The 24495-nt window shown below is 44.6% G+C and overlaps 1 protein-coding gene across 1 annotated transcript in view; it reads left to right on the top strand.

Annotated features, from left to right (window-relative positions):
* Positions 1–24495, top strand: part of SNTA1 (syntrophin alpha 1) — a 107985-nt gene that overhangs the window by 68798 nt on the left and 14692 nt on the right. The window contains exons 4-6 of the mRNA XM_063960203.1: positions 20585–20771; positions 20873–21003; positions 23440–23636. Coding sequence (XP_063816273.1) covers positions 20585–20771; positions 20873–21003; positions 23440–23636 — 515 coding nt within the window. The remainder of the gene's footprint in view (positions 1–20584; positions 20772–20872; positions 21004–23439; positions 23637–24495) is intronic.

Here is a 24495-nt window from a genome sequence, read left to right as displayed (position 1 = left end):
AGCTGCTATTTATAAAAAATTGATAGGAGGCTTCTCTTTATACAAATAAAACAATATTTATTATCCTAAGCACATATAAAACCTATACAAAAACACAAATAGCAAAGCCCTTTTTAACTAAATTAGCTTATTCATATAGGGTGTAAATGATTTCATCCGTTGTAGGAAAAATATATTATAACAACAGTTCATACAAAAAATCCACTTATATATATATATATATATTGCAGATGACTAATATAGGATAAGTTACCAGACCAAGTTTAATTCATTAGTAGGAGACTCTTAGATGGAAATCGTCTCTTAAAGTTTGCATGTTTAGGTACCGGCCGGCCACACCAGCACCCGACACACTTTTGGATTGTTGCCTCGCCGAGCAAATATGGTACTGTAGGTTAATGAGCCGGAGAGGAAGGTATCACCACAGATACGTATCTGGAGATCTCTATATCTGCTTAATCTTTCCGAGCACTACCATACCTGCTTGAAGTGGTGCGCTACTACGGGCGGAGGTTTGTTCAAGACAACAATACATTGGGGATATCCTCATTCTGCACTATCCGGCACACTAACTGATTTCAACAATACACAAGTGTGTTGGGTGCCGCTGTGGCCGGCCGGAACCTGAACTTGCTAATTAAAGAGACAATTTACAGCTATGCGTCTCCTAATAATGAACTAAACGTGGTCTGGTAACTTATCCTATATTATTCATCTGCAATATATATAAGTGGATTTTTTATATGAACTGTTATTATAATATATTTTTCCTACAGCGGGTGAAACCATTTAAACCCTATATGATTAAGCTAATTTAGCTAAAAAGGGCTTTGATATTTGTGTTTTTATATACAGTATGTCTGCGTGATTTTTGTGTAGGTTTTATATGTGTTCAGGATAATAAATATTGTTTATTTGTATAAAAAGAAGATTCCTATCAATTTTATCGATAGTCAGATATATACCAACAATATTTTGCTTTGGGGTTTTTATTTTTTTGTCAGATCTTTGAAAGGGTATTTATTTATGTGTCTGCTATGTGGTCAGGGCATGATGGCGAGTGAGGGGTATTTGTGTGTCTGTTGTGTGGTCAGGGCATGATGACAAGTGAGCGGTATTTCTGTATCTGCTGGGTGGTCAGGGCATGATGGCGAATGAGGTGTGTATCATTGTGTCTATGCATAGTCAGGGTATGATGGCAAGTGAGGGGTATTTGTGTGTCTGTTGTGTGGTCAGGGCATGATGACGAGTGAGCGGTATTTCTGTATCTGTTGTGTGGTCATGGCATGATGGCGAATGAGGTGTGTATCGGTGTGTCTATGCATAGTCGGGGCATGATGGCAAGTGAGGGATATTTGTGTGTCTGTTGTGTGGTCAGGACATGATGACGAGTGAGGGGTATTTGTGTTTCTGTTGTGTGGTCAGGGCATGATGGCAAATTAGGGTTATATCAGTGTGTCTGTTGTGTGATCAGGGCATGATGGCAAGGGAGTGGTGGTGAGAGGAATTACAGATGCTTTTGGGTTAGGGAGTGTTGGTGAATGAGGGATATTTCAGCATTTGAGGGATGGTATCTATGAGCATTGATTGTTGTGCGACAGGTATTAAAATGGGTGGTGGGTAAGGTAGTGTAGCACAAGCAGCAATACTTACAACTGTGCCTGCACAAAGGTGGTGCAATATGTGCCTATTACCAAAGGTGACTACTATCAAGCTACCAAAATGTGTTTGTAGGGGCGGGGGGTATATATATATATATATATATAATGTGAAGAGGGGAGGGACATTGAGGTGGCCGAAGGTAGTCAGTACCAAGCCCATCATGGTGATAGACATACCTCCTTTACAGATCATTCCCCAAAGCACTGGTTATGCCCTCCACATCATTAGTCACATCCCCGTGGTGCTGGTCACACCCCTTTTGGTGGCACGCAATAGGCCCTTCATATATTTCAGCTCCAGGCCCATGTGGACCTTAATCTGGTACTACTTAAACCACATGCCTTTTGAGCTATCTTGCCTGTAACAACCACCTAATTTTTATCAGTGGAGTTTGCAGCATTTTTTAAACTTGCTACTTCGTAAATCTGGGGTTTCTAGACAGTACTCGTAATGGTAAAAACAATGAGGGTCATTGGATGATCTGTTATATTCTAAAGTGTGGTTTCCCAGTGGCTTTGCCTTGGGTTTGAGCTTAGTAAACAGCATCCTGCCAAGCATCCAGTACCTCTGTCATCCTCTCCCTGTCACCCTCTACCTCTCCCCTACATCAATCACTGCCTCCCCCTGGTGACACCTACTGCCTTCCTGTCACCCATTCCCTGGTGTCACCCCCTGCCTCTCCCTGGCATCACCCTTGCCTCTCCCTGTCTTCTTCAGAAAAGCAGTCTGGGATTGAGATGAGGAGCTGACCAGTGCTGTGTACGGGAAGAGGGGCCAGGAGGTGGTAGAGAGGACTGTCACTCGGAGGCCAGAGACTAGGAAGAGTAGCTCACTGTGACTGCTGAGGGGAGTGGGTGAGGACTGAGGGTAGAGGGTGAGGACTGAGGAGGCAAAGGTTGGCATGAGCTGGGGAGTGGGTGAGGAGGCTAGCATAAGAGTGAGGAAACGTGATGAATATGTAATTCCCTTTGAGGCCACGCCCTTTGCTGTGAGACCACACACACTTTTTCAGAAACACCAAAGAGAACCCCCCTTTCATTTTGTTATGGATCCGCCTCTGGTTAAGACGTACAGTATTAGATAATTCTTAAAAAATGCACACATATCTGTATTTTTGTATATTTTTTTAATGTGTTCATACAGCACACCAAATGTAGACATTTCCAAAAATATACATTTTTAATTAATGTACTACAATTTATAACAGGATTTGAAAATTAATGTTTGTTCTGGCTTTGGGTGGAACATAATCCAGTTTAAACTGTTCTGAACAGCCTGTGTGCTGTAGATTTCAGAGACTAAAGGTAGGTACACACTAGGCGACGTGCTCTGGAAGCGACATCGCCTAGTGTTTCCCCTCCCGGGCCGATTGGCGTCCGGGCATACACACTGAGCAATATGACGTTCATATCGCTCAGCGACGTCACGCAGCTGCCGGGCTGTGCAGGCAGCTCTTGGACGACAGTCCAAATTGAGCTGCCTGCACAGCCGAAAGCACCGCGAAGGCGTTCATCGCTGGTCGGTTGCTGCATACACACTTGCTGAGAAAGTGAGCAACGCTGCTCAGGAAGGGAGAAAATGAGCGACGCCGCTCATTTTCTCGGCAAGTCTGCATGCACCTTTACAAAGTGTGCTATGCAAAGCCACTGCGTCTTTAGTTGTTTAGTTGCTGGATTTAAAGGTTAAATACAAAACCTGTATTTATTATCAATGCTGTTTTGGATCCAGTGTGCGAAACCGCATTCGGAAATTTCGGGCAGGGAGTCTTTTTAACTAGAAAATACTGAAACCATAGCACCTACCTTCAATGTAAGCTCATCCCTCATAATTAACTATGACATATTTGCATATATTCACCAATCCTGATAGTGTGTTACCTTGTTACAGAAATTAACCTGTAGGGCGCATACTACACAAAGGCATTGTAACCAGGCATATATACGAAACATCAATAAAGCCTAGTGACTGTTCAGTTAGGGCTCCTATGCACATGTTTTGAGACCAAAGTGTACTTTGTATTGCATGAATCTTGAAGTTGTCTGTGCTCACACTCAGGGGCAGATGTATTAACCTGGAGAAGGCATAAGGAAGTGATAAACCAGTGATACGTGCAAGGTGATAAAGGCACCAGCCAATCAGATCCTAACTGTTAATTTACATATTGGAGCTGATTGGCTGGTGCCTTTATCACCTTGCACATATCACTGGTTTATCACTTCCTTATGCCTTCTCCAGGTTAATACATCTGCCCCTCAGTAACAAGTGGTAAAATAAGTTGCCGTTCTATCAACACCAATAAAGTACGCCATATACTATGCTGCAGTGCAGCTATGACATGTTCGTAAATGCTTCTCAAAGCCCCCCTGTAGAGAGGTCAAATTACCTACGCTCAACTGAGTGTTGTTTACCCAGGCCTGTGTGTACTTAGCTCCCATGCTGCAGAACGGCAGATGCTTCATGTGTTTTAGCCACAGTAAAGCATATAATAACAGTATTTGCAGAAATCAATTGGGGAATATAGATTAAAAAAAATACATAAATAAAAAACAGTCCACATCTATTCTAAGAGAATATAAATAGCACATCTGCATTTCTGCTTATGTTCTTCTCAGTCCAATATTAGGTGAACATAACAATGGTGTACCAGTTGTTCCAAATTTGGAACACCTGGCCACATCTCTACTGGGGTCCTGCTACCACCTGGAGCTGCAACACAGCAGGGATGCCCTGACGGAGCATCTTAGTCACCATCAAGCCAACTTGAGTCCTGCCACCACCTGTAGCCCCGCCCCTGACGTCAGTAAGGACCTCATTCTGCCACTGTTCTGCAAGGAATGCTGAGGGGTGGGGTGTGTGAAGTCATCGCCCCTCCCAGCAGGCAGAGAGAACACTGGGGGTGCTGCTGGACACAGCTGGAGACGGCAGGAAGCGGGGCTGCTGGGAAATGTGTTATGACCATCCCTCCCAGCATGCAGGGTCTAGGAATCACATCTGCGGTGTAAGGCAGTGATGAGCGGACAAGATAGGCAGGTGAGGCAGAGCCTCTCCTGTCATACTCCAGTATACTCCAGAGTTTTGACTATAAAAATGATCTGAAAATATAAAGACTATATAAATATCTTCTTTGTATTATTCTAATCATTTTGAAGTCAAAACTCTGGAGTATTACGGGTGAGGCCCTGCCTCTATTGTCCGCACATCACTGATCAAAACTCAACAAATCTCCAGCAGTAAATACTGCTGCACCTGTGGATAATGCCCACATGAACCATCGGGTTCATATATATGTGTGTAAATCTGGCTCTGATACTAGCCAGTACCTCCCCAGCCATTCACCTGGTGCAGAGGAGGCAGGTCCAGGGGAGCGGCCTGAGCGGCAGGCCCTATAGAGACCACACTGACTGCAACTACACCTTTGACTGTAATTATATATTTCTGAAAAGTCAAGCAAAGAGTTAACACTAGGCCTCCCCCTCAACCATCTCCCGCTTTAAATCTTTAAAGTCTTGACGAAGTAGTAACTAAACACTCCTTAATTAGTCACAGCAGTACAGTAGTGTTTCAGCAGTAACAAGGCAATGTTGAAACATCAGATTAGCAGTATTGCAACATAGAAGGAACATAGCAAGGTAGCATCAGCATAGTATTATCATAGTTTAGAAGTGTAACAGCATACCACATAGAGATTCACAGGTACAGATCCTACCTGCATCACAGAACAAACACACTTGAATTAACCAGGGGTAAGGGAGAGGTGGAGTCACCACCTGAATCCTAGGAGGTTAACCCCTTACTCACATGGGGCGGTGTGTCACTCTACCACAAGCCCAAATACAATACTGACATCTTTCAAATAAACACACAATGGGGTCATTCAGGTGAGGTTGCAACTGCGATATCATGCGCAAAGTACCAATGCTCGGTTCGTGAAAACAGAGGCATGTCGCCACCGTTTAGGGGGTGGGAAGAGGTCAGGGATCTGTTGTAGGGTGCCATAAGCCGCCCGATGGTGATTGAGAGATCCGATGCTGCGTCCTAGGATGCAGGTGAGATCACTACTGCAGCAGGAAGCATCTGCTTGTAATAGGTGCCTCCTGCTGCATCACCATACAGCACCATCACTGCTGCTTCCATGGAAGCAGTGATAGCTACTCCAACCACATCTGAATGACCCTTTAACGATGGAAATAAATGAATACCCCACATTAAATAGAGATCCCTCATTGCATTCATATGCGGTGCATACGCATGTGCAGTACAGACCCGATTGCTCGCTGTGCAAAAACGCACAGCAGCGATCGGGTCTGAATTAGTCCCATAGTTAATTACTCCAATCAGTCCACACCTTTTAATAAAGGGCCACCAGATAACATTGACACTACCCACCAGAAACTATATGTCATAAAAAGCCGCAACATAACATTAATAACCCCCACCAGTCCCCCTCTATAATAATCACCCCAAAACACTTGCACATTTTTATATGCTGTGATAGCTACATTGCTATGGGAGCCAAAGCTCCTCTGTGTGCCTCACTTGCAATATTTGCACCAGCCTTGTGTGCAGAAGGGTCAAGAGGGAATGAGGAGCAATATGAGGGAAGAGGAGTATACTAAGAGAAAGGGGATACCAGGTAAAAAGAAAGAGAGGAAATGGATCACTGACCTGTGGCAACACAACAGTCAGCGGCTCCTATTAGGATAGGTGCTAGCCACAAAAATGTAGTCAGTGGCGGGGAAGTCCTTGGTCCTCTACACGCAGTGACGTCAAGAGGGGTGTGCGGGGGATGAGGCCCGCACCCAGGTGTCACCCTTCAATGGGGTGATACCAAAATGAGCCGAACCCCTGCACCCCCAGTGGCGGAACGTCAGCTGGTGCATTGCACCGGGGCCCAGTGTTATTAAGGGACCCTCAGCCACCAGCTATTATAATGAGTCAATCAGACATATTATGCTGATGCACCGCTCTGTCAGCCGCCCGTGAGAGGAATGGTCCCTGGGTCAAGAGGACGGAGTCACGGAGGTCAGGAGGAGAGGCAATGGGGACTTCCCCTGTTTTCACTCGCTGTCTCCTCCTGTCTGCCTCCTGAGTGCCGGCCAGGGACTGGGACTGGGTGTGCGCTGAGGGGGAGGTGGCGTTACGATCACAGCTAAGTGAAGAACAGCCCTGCCTGCCTGCCAGGGCCGGTATAACAATGGGGCAGGTGCCATTGAAAACTAAGCAAAATGTCACCTCAGTCTTCCCTGCCATTCTGCCCTGTCCTGCATCAATGCTGCTCTGCCTCACCCCCACCACCCCTGATCTAATATCTTCTCAGCAATGCTATTATCAAAACGGTAAGATTTTTATATATAGCTAAATATATATATATATATATATATATATATATATATATTTCTATTACATCCTTGAGGATGTTGGGGACACCAAAAGAACCATGGGATATAGACGGATCCGCAGGAGACATGGGCACTTTAAGACTTTCAAAGGGGGCGTGACCTGGCTCCTCCCTCTATATCCTTCCCCAGACTCAGTTTAGAAAATGTGCCCTGCGAGATGGAGGCACTCGGGGGAGCTCTTAGAGTTTCTCTGAAAAGACTTAATGTTAGGTTTTTTATTTTGGGGAGATCTGCTGGCTACAGACTCTCTGCTTCGTGGGAAAGAGGGGAGAGCAGTCTAGACCCACTTCTAATGAGTTTCAGGGCTCTGCTGCTGCTGACAGGATGCCTTCAGCTCTTGAGGGGAGATGAATGCCGGGCTCTCCTGGATGCTCTCTCCCACAGCTTGCCGTCCCCCTCTTCAAGCCAGAAGTCAGAAGATCGGTGAGTATGTGAGGAAAAGACATCTTCTCTTCAACAAAGACGTCATATAGAGGTACCGCGCAGCATGATTTGCTCAGTGCGCGCCAGGCTCCCGGACTGTACACACCGTTGGGTGCAGAGCGCTGGGGGGGGGCCCTGGGGAGCTAAAAATACCTCATAAATAAGGCTGGCATATCTGTACAGTGCCCTGGCACTGCCCGCAAACCCCCGCCAGGATAAACATGTAAAGATAAGCGGGAAGAAGCGCGCCATGTTGGGGGCGGGGCTTCTTCCTCCAGGCTCACTTGGCGCCATTTCCTCCTCCAAGCAGCAGCGCTGGTCCTTCCTCACAGCAGACAAGTACCAGGGGCTATAAAAACGAGGGGGGGCAGATTATTTCTATACAAATATATAGCGCTGCAGCTCTGTGACACTTGAGGGTGTTTTCAGACCTGCACTTTGGCGCTGGTGTGTGAGCTGGCTCCTTTCCTTTTGTTCCCTCACAGGCTTTTCTTTGGGTGCTGTTAGGGAGACAACATGTCTGAGGCAGAATTTTCCTCTCAGGGGGATAATTTATTGGGGACACCAAATGTTTTGGGGGTCCTGTTGGCACCGCCGACGGCTGATTGGTTAACTGCTTTAAATGCTTTAAATGCTAATGTTACAATGTTAAATCAAAAGTTTACTGAATCTGACTCTTAACTGCAGATTTGGAAGAAATCAGTAGATGACACTGTATTACAAGGGTCACTGAAACGTGGTGTTGACCAATTAGATGACACAGATACCGACACGGACTCTGATACCGGTGCCGATTATGCTGATTCTAGATTAGATCCTAAATTGGCTAAGAGTATTCAATATATGATTGTGGCTGTCAAAGACATATTACGTATTGATGAGGACCCCTTTACACCAGAAACGAGGTTCCTTATTTACAAGGAAAAGAGACGCTCGGTTTCTTTTCCTCCTTGTTTTGAACTAAATGATCTTTTTGATGGCATTTGGAATACACCTGATAAGAAATTTCTCATCCCTAATAGGATCAAGGTGGCATACCCCTTTCCCGCAGCTGATAGGGATAAGTGGGAAACACCACCCACAGTAGACAAAGCCCTAGCACGCTTGTCAAAACAGGTAGCGCTCCCTGCAGCTCAGTCGACGACTCTTAAGGAGCCGGCTGATCGTAAGCAGGAGGCTACTTTAAAAGCTATATTTATTACCACGGGGACGCAGCTTAGACCGCTTATTGCGTCAGCGTGGGTTAGTAGCGCCATTGAAAAATGGGCTGAAAGTTTATCTGCTGATTTGGATACTCTGGATAGGGATAGCATCCTAGTGACGCTTGGTTATATCAGGAACGCGGCTGCGTACTTGAAAGAGGCTGCAAGAGATGCTGGCCTCCTGAGGGCTAAGGCTAATGCTATGTCTATTGCGGCTAGGCGTACGCTATGGACGCAACAATGGAATGCTGATGCGGATTCCAATAAAAACATGGAGTCCCTTCCCTTTAAGGGTGGGGAACTGTTTGGTGACGGCCTTACTGATTTAGTATCAGCGGCCACTGCGGGTAAGTCTACTTATTTACCTAATGCTCCTGCGCAACAGAAGAAACCGCACTATCAAATGCAGTCCTTTCGGCCCAACAAATATAGAAAAGGCCGAGGTAACTTCTTCCTCGCTACCAGAGGTAGAGGAAGGGGCAAGAGAACTCCCGCTTCCTCGAGTTCACAAGAGCAGAAGTCCTCCCCGGCTTCCGCCAAATCCACCGCATCACGCCGGGTCTCCCCTACAGGAGACCGCACCGGTGGGGGCACGTCTAAGGCTTTTCAGTCAGGTTTGGGTTCGCTCGGACCTGGACCCTTGGGTGTTACAAATTGTGACCCAAGTTTACAAACTGGAATTTCAAGACGTTCCCCCTCGCCGTTTTTTCAAATCACCCTTACCAGTTTCGCTTCCAGACAGAGCTCTAGTCTGTGGAGCAATACAAAAATTATTTCAAAATCAGGTTGTGATCCCAGTCCCCCGGGCGCAACAGGGGGAAGGGTTTTATTCAAGCCTATTTGTAGTGCCGAAGCCGGATGGCTCGGTACAACCAATCCTCAACCTAAAATCTCTAAATTTTTTCCTGAAGAAATTCAAATTCAAGATGGAGTCTCTCCGAGCGGTGATCTCCAGCCTGGAGGAGGGGGAATTCATGGTGTCTTTGGACATAAAGGATGCCTACCTTCATGTTCCCATTTATCCCCCTCATCAGAGTTATCTCCGGTTTGCAATCCAGGATACTTATTACCAAATTCAGACGTTGCCATTTGGCCTGGCCACGGCTCCGAGGATTTTCACAAAAGTCATGGTAGAAATGATGGTTCTCCTCAGAAAAAGAGGAGTTACAATTATCCCGTACTTGGATGATCGCCTGATAAAGGCGAGGTCCAAGGAAAAACTGGTACAGGACATTGCACTGTCTCTGTCGCTTCTACAACAGCACGGCTGGCTCTTGAACCTGCCGAAATCACACTTTATTCCAACAACCCGGTTGGCATTTTTGGGTATGATTCTGGACACGGTCCAGCTGAGAGTGTTCCTCCCTCCGGAGAAGGCACTGGAAATTCAGAGTTTGGTAAAACTCATTCTGAAACCACCAACTGTCTCCAATCATCAATGCATTCGATTGCTGGGGAAGATGGTGGCGGCATACGAGGCCCTCCAATTCGGGAGGTTCCATGCCAGAGTGTTTCAGTGGGACCTGTTGGACAAATGGTCCGGATCCCACCTTCATATGCACCGGAGGATAGTTCTATCCCCCAACACCAGAATTTCACTCCTGTGGTGGCTACACAGCTCTCACCTCTTAGAAGGACGCAGATTCGGGATCCAAGACTGGATCCTAGTGACCACGGATGCAAGTCTCCGGGGTTGGGGAGCCAGTCACACAAGGGGTGACCTTCCAAGGAAGATGGTCAAGTCAGGAAACTCTTCTTCATATAAACGTGCTGGAGTTGAGGGCCATTTACAACGGCCTTCTACAAGCGGAGCATCTTCTTCGAAACCGGCCTGTCCTGATCCAATCGTACAATGCGACAGCAGTAGCGTACATAAACCACCAAGGCGGCACAAAGAGCAGAACAGCAATGGCAGAAGCCACAAAGATTCTTCGCTGGGCAGAGACTCGGGTAAGCGCTCTGTCGGCAATTTTCCTTCCGGGAGTGGACAACTGGGTAGCAGACTTCCTCAGCAGACACGATCTACATCCAGGAGAGTGGAGCCTCCATCAGGAGGGCTTCTCCCTACTAATGAATCTATGGGGGGTTCCCCACATAGACATGATGGCGTCCCGCCACAACAAAAAACGATTAAAGTATTGTTCCCGGTCCAGGGACCCTCAGGCGGCGGCAGTGGATGCACTGACGTCACCTTGGGTGTATCCGTCGGTGTACGTTTTCCCTCCACTTCCTCTCATTCCAAAGGTTCTGAGAATCCTAAGAAAATCACAGATTCCAGCGCTCCTTGTAGTTCCAGACTGGCCAAGGAGAATTTGGTACCCGGATCTTCAGGAGTTGTTAGTCGAAGATCCATGGCCTCTTCCTCTTCGCAAGGATCTGCTGCGGCAGGGGCCGTTCGTCTATCAAGACTTACAGCGGCTACGGTTGACGGCATGGCGGTTGAACGCCAGATTTTAGGCCGTAAGGGTATTCCCGATGAAGTCATCCCCACTCTTATCCTTGCTAGTGTTTTACTATTCACTCCCGTAAAACACTGCCAAAAAATACGAATGACATCGACATCGGAAAACACGAAAATGCAGAATACGACAGCTTAGTAAATTAGTTGTAATAATTCAAAAAGTTGCACATTTACACTTGCGATGTCATTCGTGTTTGAACTTTAACCTCATTCTGAAAAATACGAATTTTAGTAAATATACCCCCTTGTTGGCAGAGTAGAAACATCATCTCTGCCATCACTTTGGTGAACACCCTTGGTGCCGTGGAGAGACCAAATGGCAGGGCCTGGAACTGGTAGTGACAGTCCTGGAGTGCAAACCGTAGATAAGCCTGGTTAGGTGGCCAGATCGGAATATGAAGGTACGCATCCTTGATATCCAGAGACACTTGGAATTCCCCCTCCTCCAGACCTGAGATCACGGCCCTCAGAGACTCCATCTTGAATTTGAACACTCGTAAGTACCCAGTCTGGGTACTGTGGCCGCTGTTCAGCGTCCGTGTCCATACACAGTCACTAGACGCAGTTCGTCCTGTTTAGAAGCCGTGCGTCTCCGTATAATCATGCCGCCATAATGTCCGGTGACCCGCTAGCTGGGACGCCGGCTGAGGACTCACCACTCTTCTTTCTTCTGGCTCTGTTAGGGGTGGCGGCGTGCCGTGGGAATGTACGCTCGCCGTGGTGGGGCTTGAGAATAGTTCCCTCAGGAGCTAACATCCTGTCAGCGGAGAACAGGACCATTAACCCTGAGAGAGGTTGGGCCATTCCACCCCCCCTTCCTCCTAAGTCCCACGAAGCAGGCAGGCTGGTGCCATCCGGTCCTGCCTGAAAATAACAAACTTAAAAAAATAAATGCAGAAAACTCTTCAGGAGCTTCCAGAAACGTGACAGGCTCCTCCAGGGCACATTTTCTAAACTGAGTCTGGTAGTCTGGGCATAGAGGTAGGAGCCAGCACACCTAATCAAACTTCTATAGTGCCCATGGCTCCTAGAGGACCTGTCTTTACCCCATGGTACTAAATGGATTCCCAGTATCCCCTAGGACGTAAGAGAAAATATAGAAGTTCTATGTTGTGTACTCTGCCTGTATGACAGGTGCTTCAAAAAAACATTATCAAGGGCTAGGTTGTCTGACTAGTTAGCCAGCCCTGAGCCAGGTGCATCTGTAAGGATGGCTATATACTCTGTACTTCTGTCAGAAAAATAGGACCTGTTTAGGCTAATTAGATACCAATTGCTGCCTGTATGAACCTAAACAGGCTGTCTATCCATATTAACATCTGATCTAATCTTTCAGATTTGATCAGGATCTGGATAGTATAACCCTATCTGACTGTGTGCTGTCATCATGAGAATGCAGTCACTGTGCCCTGCAGGATGAGCACGTAGGCTGCAAAGACAGAGCTTTGGGATCTGGCCATATCTATGCATGTATAGTTTAAGTGTCTGTATATGCCATTAGGTCTCAGATAAAGCACTACGCAGTGATGCTTGTGACACAAAAGTCGGAGACTTAAAAACATTAATGTTAGTGGCCCAAGAATTGTACTAAGTCTTACACATTTCAGTCTCATTATACCTCCCAACATGGGGGGTTATTCCGAGTTGATTGCCAGCTGCATTTGTTCGCTGTGCAGCAATAAGGCAAAAAAAGGCACTTCTGCGCATGTGGCACAATGTGCACGCTCGACGTACTATTACAGGAAGCTTTTCAGTCGCACTGCTGACCGCAGAGTGATTGACATGAAGTGGGCGTTTCTGGGTGTCAACTGACCGTTTTCCTGGAGTGTTCGAAAAAATGCAGGCGTGCCAGGAAAAATGCAGGCGTGGCTGGGCGAACGCAGGGCATGTTTGTGACGTCAAAACAGGAACTGAACAGTCTGAAGTAGGTATTGAGCTACTCTAAAATTGAACAAAAAAACTTTGCCGCCGCTCTGCGATCCTTTCGTTCGCACTTCTGCTAAGCTAAAATACACTCCCAGTGGGAGGCGGCATAGCGTTTGCACGGCTGCTAAAAACTGCTAGCGAGCGATCAACTCGGAATGACCACCATGATCCTCTCCAGGAGGGACACAGTGCTTCTGAACTTTTCTCTTAATGTATGATTACCAGGCCATGGGTTGAACAGGTTAATGGATTAGAAAGGTGTTTCACCACAGGTGAAGGCAATCATACATTAAGAGGGAAGTCCAGGAGCAGAGCATTCTGTCCCTCCTGGAGAGGGTCATGTTGGGAGGTATGGTCTTATCTCTATTCAGAAATCAATTGGAGATCCAGGCTTGATATACAATATAAATAAGTACACATTTGCTTTTTATTTGCTTGAAGACCAGCCTCCTAGTATGTATGTATGTATTTATGTATGTGTTTATATATATATATATATATATATATATATATATATACAAATAGCTGTCCTGGCAAGCGGCGGCACTCAGAGTCTGATCTCCGTAGATTAAGGTGCAATAGTGCTTTAATAAATCACGGTGTACAACGTTTCAGGGTCACAACACCCCTTCTTCAAGGTGATACAAACAATAACTGTAAAACAACATACCTTTAAACTATTAAACCATCAATTGTACAAACTCAAAAGACGGGAGACAGACTATCTAATGCACGGCATCTCACTTTCAGATTATTTTCTGGACAAAATGATCCCACAAGGTTTCAGAATCCGCAATGTCCCGACTATTGGCCGTTTTAATTCTGAGTTTTGCACTAAGTGGATGGGTATTTTAAATAAATGCAGCTTCGATTTGGTTTTATTGGTTATAGAGGAAGCAGGGAGGGAACTGAAGATTTCCAGGGACAGGATCCAAGAGATGGAAGCGGAATATAAGGATATACTACTGTTGGAAAACAATCAACATCTTGTTCTTAAGTTACAGAGCCAGTGTGAGAAGTATAAGAAAGAACTTATAAAGTTCAAACGTAACAAGCATCTAACGGTCAAAGATGACTACGAGAATAACAGAGTGTACCGGTGGGTTTTTGGAGGGGAGCCCGGAAACCACAGGCCATACAACCAAAGGTCTAAGCACAGTTGGCGCAATCGACGAGAGATGCGCCATAAAGATTCCACCACATCCAATAGCGACAATGAATTCGCAGTAGTAGAATCAGAAGGTCCGTCCGATAACACCAGTATCCCTTTAGGGACCTCTCTAGAAACCACAAGAACAAGAGGACGCCCACCCGCAGGGGCCGTCAAAGCGAAAGAAACCAAAAGAGCGACTTACAAAAGGAAGACTTACCGTAATCTACAATCTGTCTGACCGGCCTCTCCGTAGTCTGGAGATTAAGGTGTTAAATCACGGTTTATCTTTTACACCTACCAATAAATTTGATAGTTTCAAGTGGCAGATGGAACTACATACCTTTTCACGAAAAATGCATCTGCAGGAGTTTTTCCAAAACCGTGAAGGCAACATTAGCACAGACCTACATCAACACTTTATCCGACAGAGGCACAAGTCCACTTTTGACCCACAGTCAAGCAATGCATCAATTAAATCTGTGACGCATCTCTTGGACAATTCAATGACCAAATATTCAGCTGCATCTTCCAAAATCAACTATAACCTATCCAAATCTGAGATGAGAGCACTCAAACAGCTGGGGTCGTACCAGGACATAATAATCCGCCCCGCCGATAAGGAGGGCGGGATTGTGATCCAGAATTTATCAGATTAGAAGAGTGAGGTTTATAACCAGCTGGCGAATACAACAGTATACCAATCATTATCCACGGATCCAACAGCACAATACAAGGCTGAGATTGAATGCTTCTTGAATCAAGCACAGTTCTCCAGATGGATTTCGGAGAAACTATGCCAGGCATTAAAGCAGGAGCATCGAAGGGTACCGATTTTGTTCACGGTACCCAAAATTCATAAAAGCCTTACTAGGCCTCCAGGTAGGCCTATAATCTCGGCCCAGCAGTCGTTGTATCAACCGGTTTCCATCTTTCTGGATGACATCCTCCAGCCCTTAGTTGTTAAACAGCACAATTTCATGAAGGACACTACCTCCTTTCTGACATGGTTGAATTCACTGGGGAAGATTCCGGATGACATGTTGTTGTGTACGATCGACATCTGCAGTCTCTATACTGCCATTCCGCACTCGCAGGGCCTACTGGCAATGAGGTCCTTCCTGATCCAAGAAGGAGTGACTTCCATTGATGTGGACCTATTCTTACAATTGTTAGAATTGACGCTAATTAGAAATTCTTTTATGTTCGACGAAAAGTTTTTCTGCCAAATTAGCGGGTGTGCGATGGGGAGCAATGTCTCCCCATCGTTCGCCAACATTTTTATGTTTAAGGAGGAACAGGAAATGTTTTTCAATTTCACAGATGTCAGTCAATATATCTTACACTATTCTAGATATATTGACGACATCTTTATTCTTTGGACAGGGGGCCAGGAGAGGTTTGACGCACTGGTAACTAGTATTACTAGTCGACAATCTCCTATTAAGATTACGGCATCAAGTGACTTTAGGTGTGTCAACTATTTAGATGTTAAGGTGTGCCTGGGTAACAATAAGATCAGTACAGAGGTTTATTACAAACCCACTGAAAAAAACACCCTACTGCGTCATAACAGTCACCACCCTAGGGCCCTAAAAATGGGTCTTCCTCATTCCCAACTTATAAGGGCAGCTAGAATTACCAGTGACAGCGAGAAGTTAGACGGGGTCCTCACTATAGTGGTAGACCGGTTTGTAGCACGAGGGTATAAGTGTTCAGATTTACTACGATACAAACAAGAAGTCTTGTCTATGCCTAAAGCAGACATGCTGAAACCCAAGGAAAGGATCGACAAATTGTCCCGTTTGTCACCAACTATAACGTCTCCAGTCCAGTAGTCCCAAGAGCTTTGAGGGCCCTGTGGCCCATAGTATCATCCAATAAGAGCTTACCCACATTTAAAAACAAGCACCCGCTCACGTGTTTTACACGAGGTAAGAATATTAGGGACCATGTAGTACATGCGGATGTGACAGGAATGGGTTCAACTGTAACCACTAACTTCCTGTCCAAAGCCCCAGGCTGCTATCGGTGCCTGGGCTGTAAAACATGTACATATTTACAAACCGGGTCTTCATTTATTTCCAGTAATACAGGCAGAACACATATGATTCACCATGTTCTTTCGTGCACCACGTCTCATATCATTTATGTGATTACCTGCCCGTGCAAGCTGCAATATGTGGGTAAAACCATTCCCACGGCCAGGGAAAGACTCGCCTTACACAGATCTGCTGCCAAGAGTGCCTTGGGTGGCAAGGTGTCGGACCAACCTGTGGCCAGGCACTATGCAGAGCTAGGGCACTCTTTGCGCGATCTAAGATTTCAAATCATCGACCATGTCCCCAAGTCTTTAAGAGGAGGGGATAGGGGAGGCCAGCTTTTGAGGATGGAGGCAAGATGGATACATGTCTTGAACACCATTAAGCCAGCAGGGCTTAACGATAAGATCCAGTGGAATACCATTTAGGGGGTGCTCAGTTCATGTATACTTTGCCTCTATTATACATTTTAGAAGGAATTGTTTAGAATCTATCTTTATGATTAGGAGATAGATACTGGAATTGATTGCTTATAGATGATATACCATATGGCTATTATGGATCATGTAATTAGACATGTTGTTCTGATGGTTGCTGTTTTTAGATAGTGACTATTTGTATATAGTATTGATCTATATATGTACACCCTTATTATCACATTGTCAGTATTTGAGAAGTTACTATATGTCATACTATGTTTTATCCCAGCCCCTTGTATCATGCCAGCGTTAGGCTCCCGGCGTCTGGTTTGCACGGGTTGCCACGGCTGCCTTACTGTTCCCAGCGCCGGGTTTTCGGCGTCTGGGTTACATGGGTTGCCATGGCTACCTCACTGCTCCCAGGTCTCCAGGAAGTCGCGGTTGACAGGTCCGAGGGGCGGAAGTGTGTCACATCAGTGGTGAGCCGGCCAGCTCGTCCCGTTCGCGGGTCTTCTAATGGTTTAAAGGTATGTTGTTTTACAGTTATTGTTTGTATCACCTTGAAGAAGGGGCGTTGTGGCCCCGAAACGTCGTACACCATGATTTATTAAAGCACTATTGCACCTTAATCTACGGAGATCAGACTCTGAGTGCTGCCGCTTGCCAGGACAGCTATATGTATGTATTCTTTTTCGGAGGGCACCGGAGCAACTATTCACGACAGTGAGTGCCGATTCAGTACATTGTTTGTTTATATATCTATATATATATCTATATCTATATACAGATTGAGTATCCCTTATCCAAAATGCTTGGGACCAGAACTATTTTGGATATCGGATTTTTCCGTATTTTGGAATAATTGCATACCATAATGAGATATCATGGTGATGGGACCTAAATCTAAGCACAGAATGCATTTATGTTTCATATACACCTTATACACACAGCCTGAAGGTAATTTTAGCCAATATTTTTTTATAACTTTGTGCATTAAACAAAGCGTGTCTACAGTCACACAATTCATTTATGATTCATACACACCTTATACACACAGCCTGAAGGTCATTTAATACAATATTGTTAATAACTTTGTGTATTAAACAAAGTTTGTGTACATTGAACCATCAAAAAACAAAGGTTTCACTATTTCAGTCTCACTCAAAAAAGTCCGTATTTCGGAATATTCCGTATTTCGGAATATTTGGATATGGGATACTCAACCTGTGTATATATATCTATATATATCTATATATACTGTATATATGCTGTGTATATATATATATATATATATATATATATAGAGGCAAAAAAGGGGTTTGACTCACAGATTGACTCATCACAATATCTCTTAAGCCACAAGGCCTACAATCTTGAAACTTGGCAGGTAGCTTCTCTTTAGGTCCCAGGTGCTTGCTAAGAACTAGTTTTACAAATGTCACTGTCCATCAACTGTAATCGCCAAAAATGGATGTGTGTGTGTGTATGTATGTATTTATGTATGTATGTATGTATGTATGTATGTATGTATGTATGTGTATAAGTATTTTCCAGAATAACTCCGGAATGCCTGCAGCAATTTACACCAAGCTCGGTACACATATGACTTACAATATGGGAACAAACACTGTGGGGGTAAGACATTCCTAGCACCTCTAGGGGTGGGACAGCAGCACAGAGTATATCAGGAGACAGCATAACTCCGGAATGCTTGCACCAATTTACACCAAACTTGGTACACATATGACTTAGAATCTGGGAACAAACACTGTGGGGGTAAGACACCCCTAGCACTCCTAGGGGTGAGGTAGCAGCACAGAGTATTTCTTCAGACAGCGTAACTCTGCAATGCCTGGAGCAATTTACACCAAACTTGGTACACAGGTGACTTACAATCCTGGAACAAACACTGTGGGGGTAAGACCCCCCTAGCACTCCTAGGGGTGAGTTAGCAGCACAGAGTATTTCAGCAGACAGCGTAACTCTGCAATGCCTGGAGCAATTTACACCAAACTTGGTACACAGGTGACTTACAATCTGGGAACAAACACTGTGGGGGTAACACACCGCTAGCACCCCTGGGGGTGGGACAGCAGCACAGAGTATTTCAGGAGACAGCATAACTCCGGAATGGCTGGACAAATTTACACCAAACTTGGTACACATATGACTTACAATATGAGAACAAACACTGTGGGGGTTAGACACCCTAGCACCCCTAAGGGTGAGGCATCAGCACAGAGTATTTCAGCAGACAGCATAACTCTGGAATGCCTGGAGCAATTTACAACAAAATTGGTACACATATGACTTACAATCTGGGAACAAACACTGTGGGGGTAACACACCCCTAGCACCCCTAGGGGTGGCCCAGCTGCACAGACTATACCAGGACATGCATGATATGTCAGTGACAACAGGGCTGCATGTGACAGTGGTTGCAACATGATGTGAGGAGGGGAATGGAGGTAGCAGGAAGCCACACACTGACAGTTATATAGTGGGAGGTGCAGGGTCCCCAGCAGCATACAGTATATTAGGAGATGATTAATATGTCAGGCAGGACAGGGCTGCATGTGATGGGGAAGTGACATGATGTGAGGAGGGGAATGGAGGTAGCACGAACCCACACACTGAGAGTTATATAGTGGAAGTAGCAGGGTCCCCCAGCAGCACAGAGTATATCAGGAGATGCATAATGTATAATGCATATAATGCTTAATGTATAATGTGCTGTGCTATATAAGGAACTGTAAATAAATCGATAATTTCACAGGGGCACTGACATGATGTGGGGAGGTGAATGGAGGCAGAAACAAGCCACAGACTGAGAGTCCTATAGTGAGAACAGCAGGGTCCCTTGGGGGACCAAAAAGGGGTCCGGCCACTACACTCAGTGGGCCAAGGAAGCAAGATATTCCTATATACTAAATCTCCAACCAATGTAAATTAACAAACAACTATAATTCTAATTTACCATCTTCATCCCGTAGCGAAGCACGGGTATTCAGCTAATATATATATATATATATATATATATATATATATATACAGGTTGAGTATCCCTTATCCAAAATGCTTGGGACCAGAGGTATTTTGGATATCGGATTTTTCCGTATTTTGGAATAATTGCATCCCATAATGCGATATCATGGTGATGGGACCTAAGTCTAAGCACAGAATGCATTTATGTTTCATATACACATTATACACACAGCCTGAAGGTCATTTTAGCCAATATTTTTTATAATTTTGTGCATTAAACAAAGTGTGTCTACATTCACACAATTCATTTATGTTTCATATACACCTTATACACACAGCCTGAAGGTCATTTAATACAATATTTTTAATAACTTTGTGTATTAAACAAAGTTTGTGTACATTGAGCCATCAAAAAACAAAGGTTTCACTATCTCGCTCTCACTCAAAAAAGTCAGTATTTCGGAATATTCCGTATTTCGGAATATTTGGATATGGGATACTCAACCTGTATATGTGTGTGTATATATATATATATATATATATATATATATATATTTTTTTTTTTTTTTTTAAAAGGCTGCAGCACACCAAGTCTAATAATCAAATATGTGTATTGTACACATCAAAGTGGTCACATAAGTGTCCAACGTTTCGGGACTTAGCGTCCCTTTGTCAAGTTTGTTCACACCTTGACAAAGGGACGCTAAGTCCCGAAACGTTGGACATTTATGTGACCACTTTGTTGTGTACAATACACATATTTGATTATTAGACCTGGAGTGCTGCAGCATTTTTTCTTTGATTGCATTGCGTACATGCTGAAGGCACCTGGGCACATATCATAGAGGTAAGCGGAGTGCCAGACTAACAACCATTATACATATGTATATATTTATATTTATTCTTCTTTTGTAGGTACATAGAGCTATGTTCAGCAGATGGAAGAGATGTCCTTTTTCTCAGAGCAAAGGATGAGGGTACAGCCCAGTCCTGGTTCAAAGCCATTCATACCAATGTCATTGCTCTGACATCACGGCTCCAGGAGGAGGTCAAACAACTCCTGGGTAAGGAGGTCAAGCAGATGGGCTGGCTGACGGAACAGGTATTGTATAGTTTCTGGGAAAAAAGGCGGGTTAGTGATTATTGCAACAATTACTTTTGTCTCCATTCTGGAAGTATAAATGTATTGATTTTTTTTTCCAGCTTACACAGGATGGGAAGAGGCACTACCTGGCTGTTCTAACAGAGAAAGATCTTCTGCTTTACAACAGTCTCCCGCACACCAGGGACGGATTCAGTAAACCTGCATTCTGCCACCCACTCATTGCCACCAGGTAAGGGGCAAGCAATGAAATTAACAGATCTAAAAAATGGTTGTTTCACGAGCAGACCAATCGTCCCAGTCATAAAACACTGGAGTATGTTGGCTATATAAAGAAATTAATATAGTATACAAGTGAGTTTCAGGACTGTCTTGTCCTTGGACTTTTTAACTATTTAGAATAAGCAATTCTCTTCCAAATACATAAACTTGGGAGAACTAGTGAGTGGGTGTGAGCTAATTGCTTCACCTGTGACATCTTTAAACCAATTACTTGAGTTTGGGAAAGCAGCATTTTTACAGCTGAACTGCTTGAGTAACAGGGGAACTTTTGGCTGGAGAATGTAAACATTAATGCCGAGAGCATTAGCCTAAGAATCGGAACAGCTTACTAAATTATATGTCTGACATGCTTCCTGGTAGATTTGCGCTGAATGATTATACTACCATCTATTGGCAGAAAGTAATTACTGCAACCACTGATGTTCCATATGATAACAATGTTAAGCACATACACCTCTTCACATTCCTAGAACACTTTAAATTGCCAACCTACCCCAGACATTTGGGAGTAGCCTCCTAAAATTGAATGTACCTCATTGTGCAGAGGGTAGAAAACATTTAGAAGCACATGGTTTAAAAGCGTAAAGTTTACATGAAAGTCTGACCTCCTGCCACTTTACTTGCCATTTCATAGAAACATAGAATTTGACGGCAGATAAGAACCACTTGGCCCATCTAGTCTGTCCCTTTTTTTTTATCCTTTAGGCAATCTCAACCCTTTTTGAACCTTAATTCTTTGTAAGGATATTCATATGCCTATCCCAAGCATGTTTAAATTGCTCTACAGGTTTAGCTTACTCCCTTATCGAATTTAATTAATGTCACTACTGAAATTACATTTCTACATTACTCCATAATGAGACACACTGGTTCTCCATACTCTTGTACTTCGCCAGGAATGCTCTCCCTCTGGCCATATGATCCCCTCTCAGTGGCAAACGCAGGATTCTAGAGGTTTCCAAATGCAATCCACTATCTCCCACTCTGCAGACCATTGGAGCAAGTACAGGAGTCTGGGGAAGTGGTAGAAGAACCTAGTAATGACCCTAGACATAATGTAAACATTGTTGTTGTTTTTTTATTATACACTGGATGCTGTATGGAATACAGTATTAATTTTTAATACTATAGATGATCAATGGTATAGGTTGTATCAAACATATTTAAAAACTGTAATATAAATAAAATAAGTGGTCAGGAAAAGGTTAAACATACCATAATGAATGAATAAATACACAAACATAATAGAACCAGTACTGCGCTTTCTAAGCACACATTCTCCCACCTCGTAGTAAGGCTCCTGTCTCTTCTTCCTGGTAGCTTCTCTCTGGTCTAGTGCATTGATTTAGCACTCAAATCCACACACACAGCAAACGTGGTAGAAGACGCTGCTACAACTGGGCATGTGCAGCAGCTCTGCTCTATGTCTGAAACTGCATGATGTGGCGGCAGCTCTAGCAATCATACTATATACCACTACTGCTGTTGTCATAATTTGAGACACTTGCCAAGAGGATGGTGGTTTCTAGGCAACCGGAACCCCCCTCCCCCCTGCGTTTGCCTATGCCTGGAAACTACTTCTCTACAACTATAGCCATAAAGTTCTGTAAACCTTTGTACGCCATACCTCCCAACTATATGCTGTTTTTAGGGTACATATTACAAAGGTGATGAAGTAATGGCTTATTCCCGAGCTGTAGGCTTTTCGAGTGCATGTAGCAATAAAATGTTTAATTTCTTTTTGCAACTAGGATGCATATTTTTCATATTATTTCTGTCATATGGATTAAAAGCCGTAGAATGGAAAAATGCATTTAATCATGGTTCTTCCTTTTTTTTTTTCAGTTACCTGTAGTAAGTGCTCGTAATGTATGACTTTAGGTAGCAATGATAGATTCATATAATTTTGAAAATAATATTTCCCTTTATGATGTATTTAGGGGCAGGTGTTCTAAGGCTTGGAGACAGAGAAAGTGGACTGAGATACCAGCCAATCAGCTCCTAACTGTCATGTTACAGGTGGAGTTTGAAAAATGACAGGAGCTGATAGGTTTGTCATTAATCTCTTTCCACGTTATCACCCTGCCCCCCAGACTTTATGCACCACATTCCAAACTGCCATACTTGTTCAAGTATATCTTACTGCTTCCACTGCAGGTCTGTGCTGTAGAGCTATTTTTCCTGATTAAAACCTGGTGATACCATCACTTTGTGGGGCCAGTTTAAAAGTACAATGAAAAAACATTCATTGTATGGCACAAAGCCACCCCATTAGCTCATTTTCATTTACCCTTCTCACATTTATGGTCTATGGGAATTAGAAGGTGCTATCATGGCTAGCCTACCTGGTGCTAACATATATTTTGCTTTTTTTTCTCTCTCACAGACTTGTACACTCTGGACCCCCTAAAAGTTCCCCATTATATGACACAGAGTTGGCTTTCGCCCTCCGCTCTGGCACCCAAAAGGGGGTAGAGACACACTTGTTTAGTGTACAGACACACCAAGAGTTGGCAGATTGGACACGGGCATTGGTAGATGGGTGCCACAATGCAGCTGAACTCATACAAGAGGTGACCACAGGTAAGATATGGGCAGATGAGAAATGCCATAGAGAATGGCCGAACAAATCAAATGTTATAACATAACATTGTGGCTTTTTCATACGATTAAGGGGTATATAATTGTTTAATGACACGTTTAATGTATGGATATGGTAACTTAGTAAAGGTGACTGTGGGCCTAATTCATGTTTGTACGCCAAGCCGATATTTTCACATTGGAGCGATTATCAGCATTTTGCGCATGTGCTGTGATCGCATTGCACACGCTCCAATGTGCCAGTGAGATATTTACCACAGTGATTGACAGGAAGGGACCATTTGGGGGAGGTAACAAGGTGTGGCGGCAAAACCACAGTTGTGTCATGACCATTTTCAGGGGGCGTGTATCTGCCTTCAGTCGTGATCATGGAGGTGATTCCGAGTTGATCGTAGCCCTGGAAATTTTTGCAGGGCTACAATCATGACCATAGACATGCGGGGGGGACGCCCAGCTCAGAGCTATCCCGCCCCGCATGTCAGTGCCGCCCCCCCCTCCCCCGCAGAAGTGCAAAAGCATCGCACAGTGGCGATACTTTTGCACTTTAGAAGTAGCTCCCAGCCAGTGCAGCTTTAGCGTGCTGGCCGGGAGCTACTCGTCGGCCGCGTTGGCTGGACCGCGCCCACAAAACGGCAGCCAAATGCCGCCGGTCCGCCCCCGCCCAGCGACCGCCTCTGCCTGTCAGGCAGGGGCGATCGTAGCGCAGCGACGGCCTTTGGCCATCTGGCATGCGCCGGTGCATGCGCAGTTCCATGTACGTACAAAAATGAGGCACCAACATCACTACTGTCATGTCCAGTCTGCATAGCTATAGGGCTACCCTAGCAGTTGATGTTCCTTG

Source organism: Pseudophryne corroboree, chromosome 3 (assembly GCF_028390025.1).
Source record: "Pseudophryne corroboree isolate aPseCor3 chromosome 3, aPseCor3.hap2, whole genome shotgun sequence".
NCBI classification, from domain to species: domain Eukaryota; kingdom Metazoa; phylum Chordata; class Amphibia; order Anura; family Myobatrachidae; genus Pseudophryne; species Pseudophryne corroboree.
Note: the sequence above shows the minus strand (reverse complement) of the source record. Positions and strands in the feature narration are given on the sequence as shown.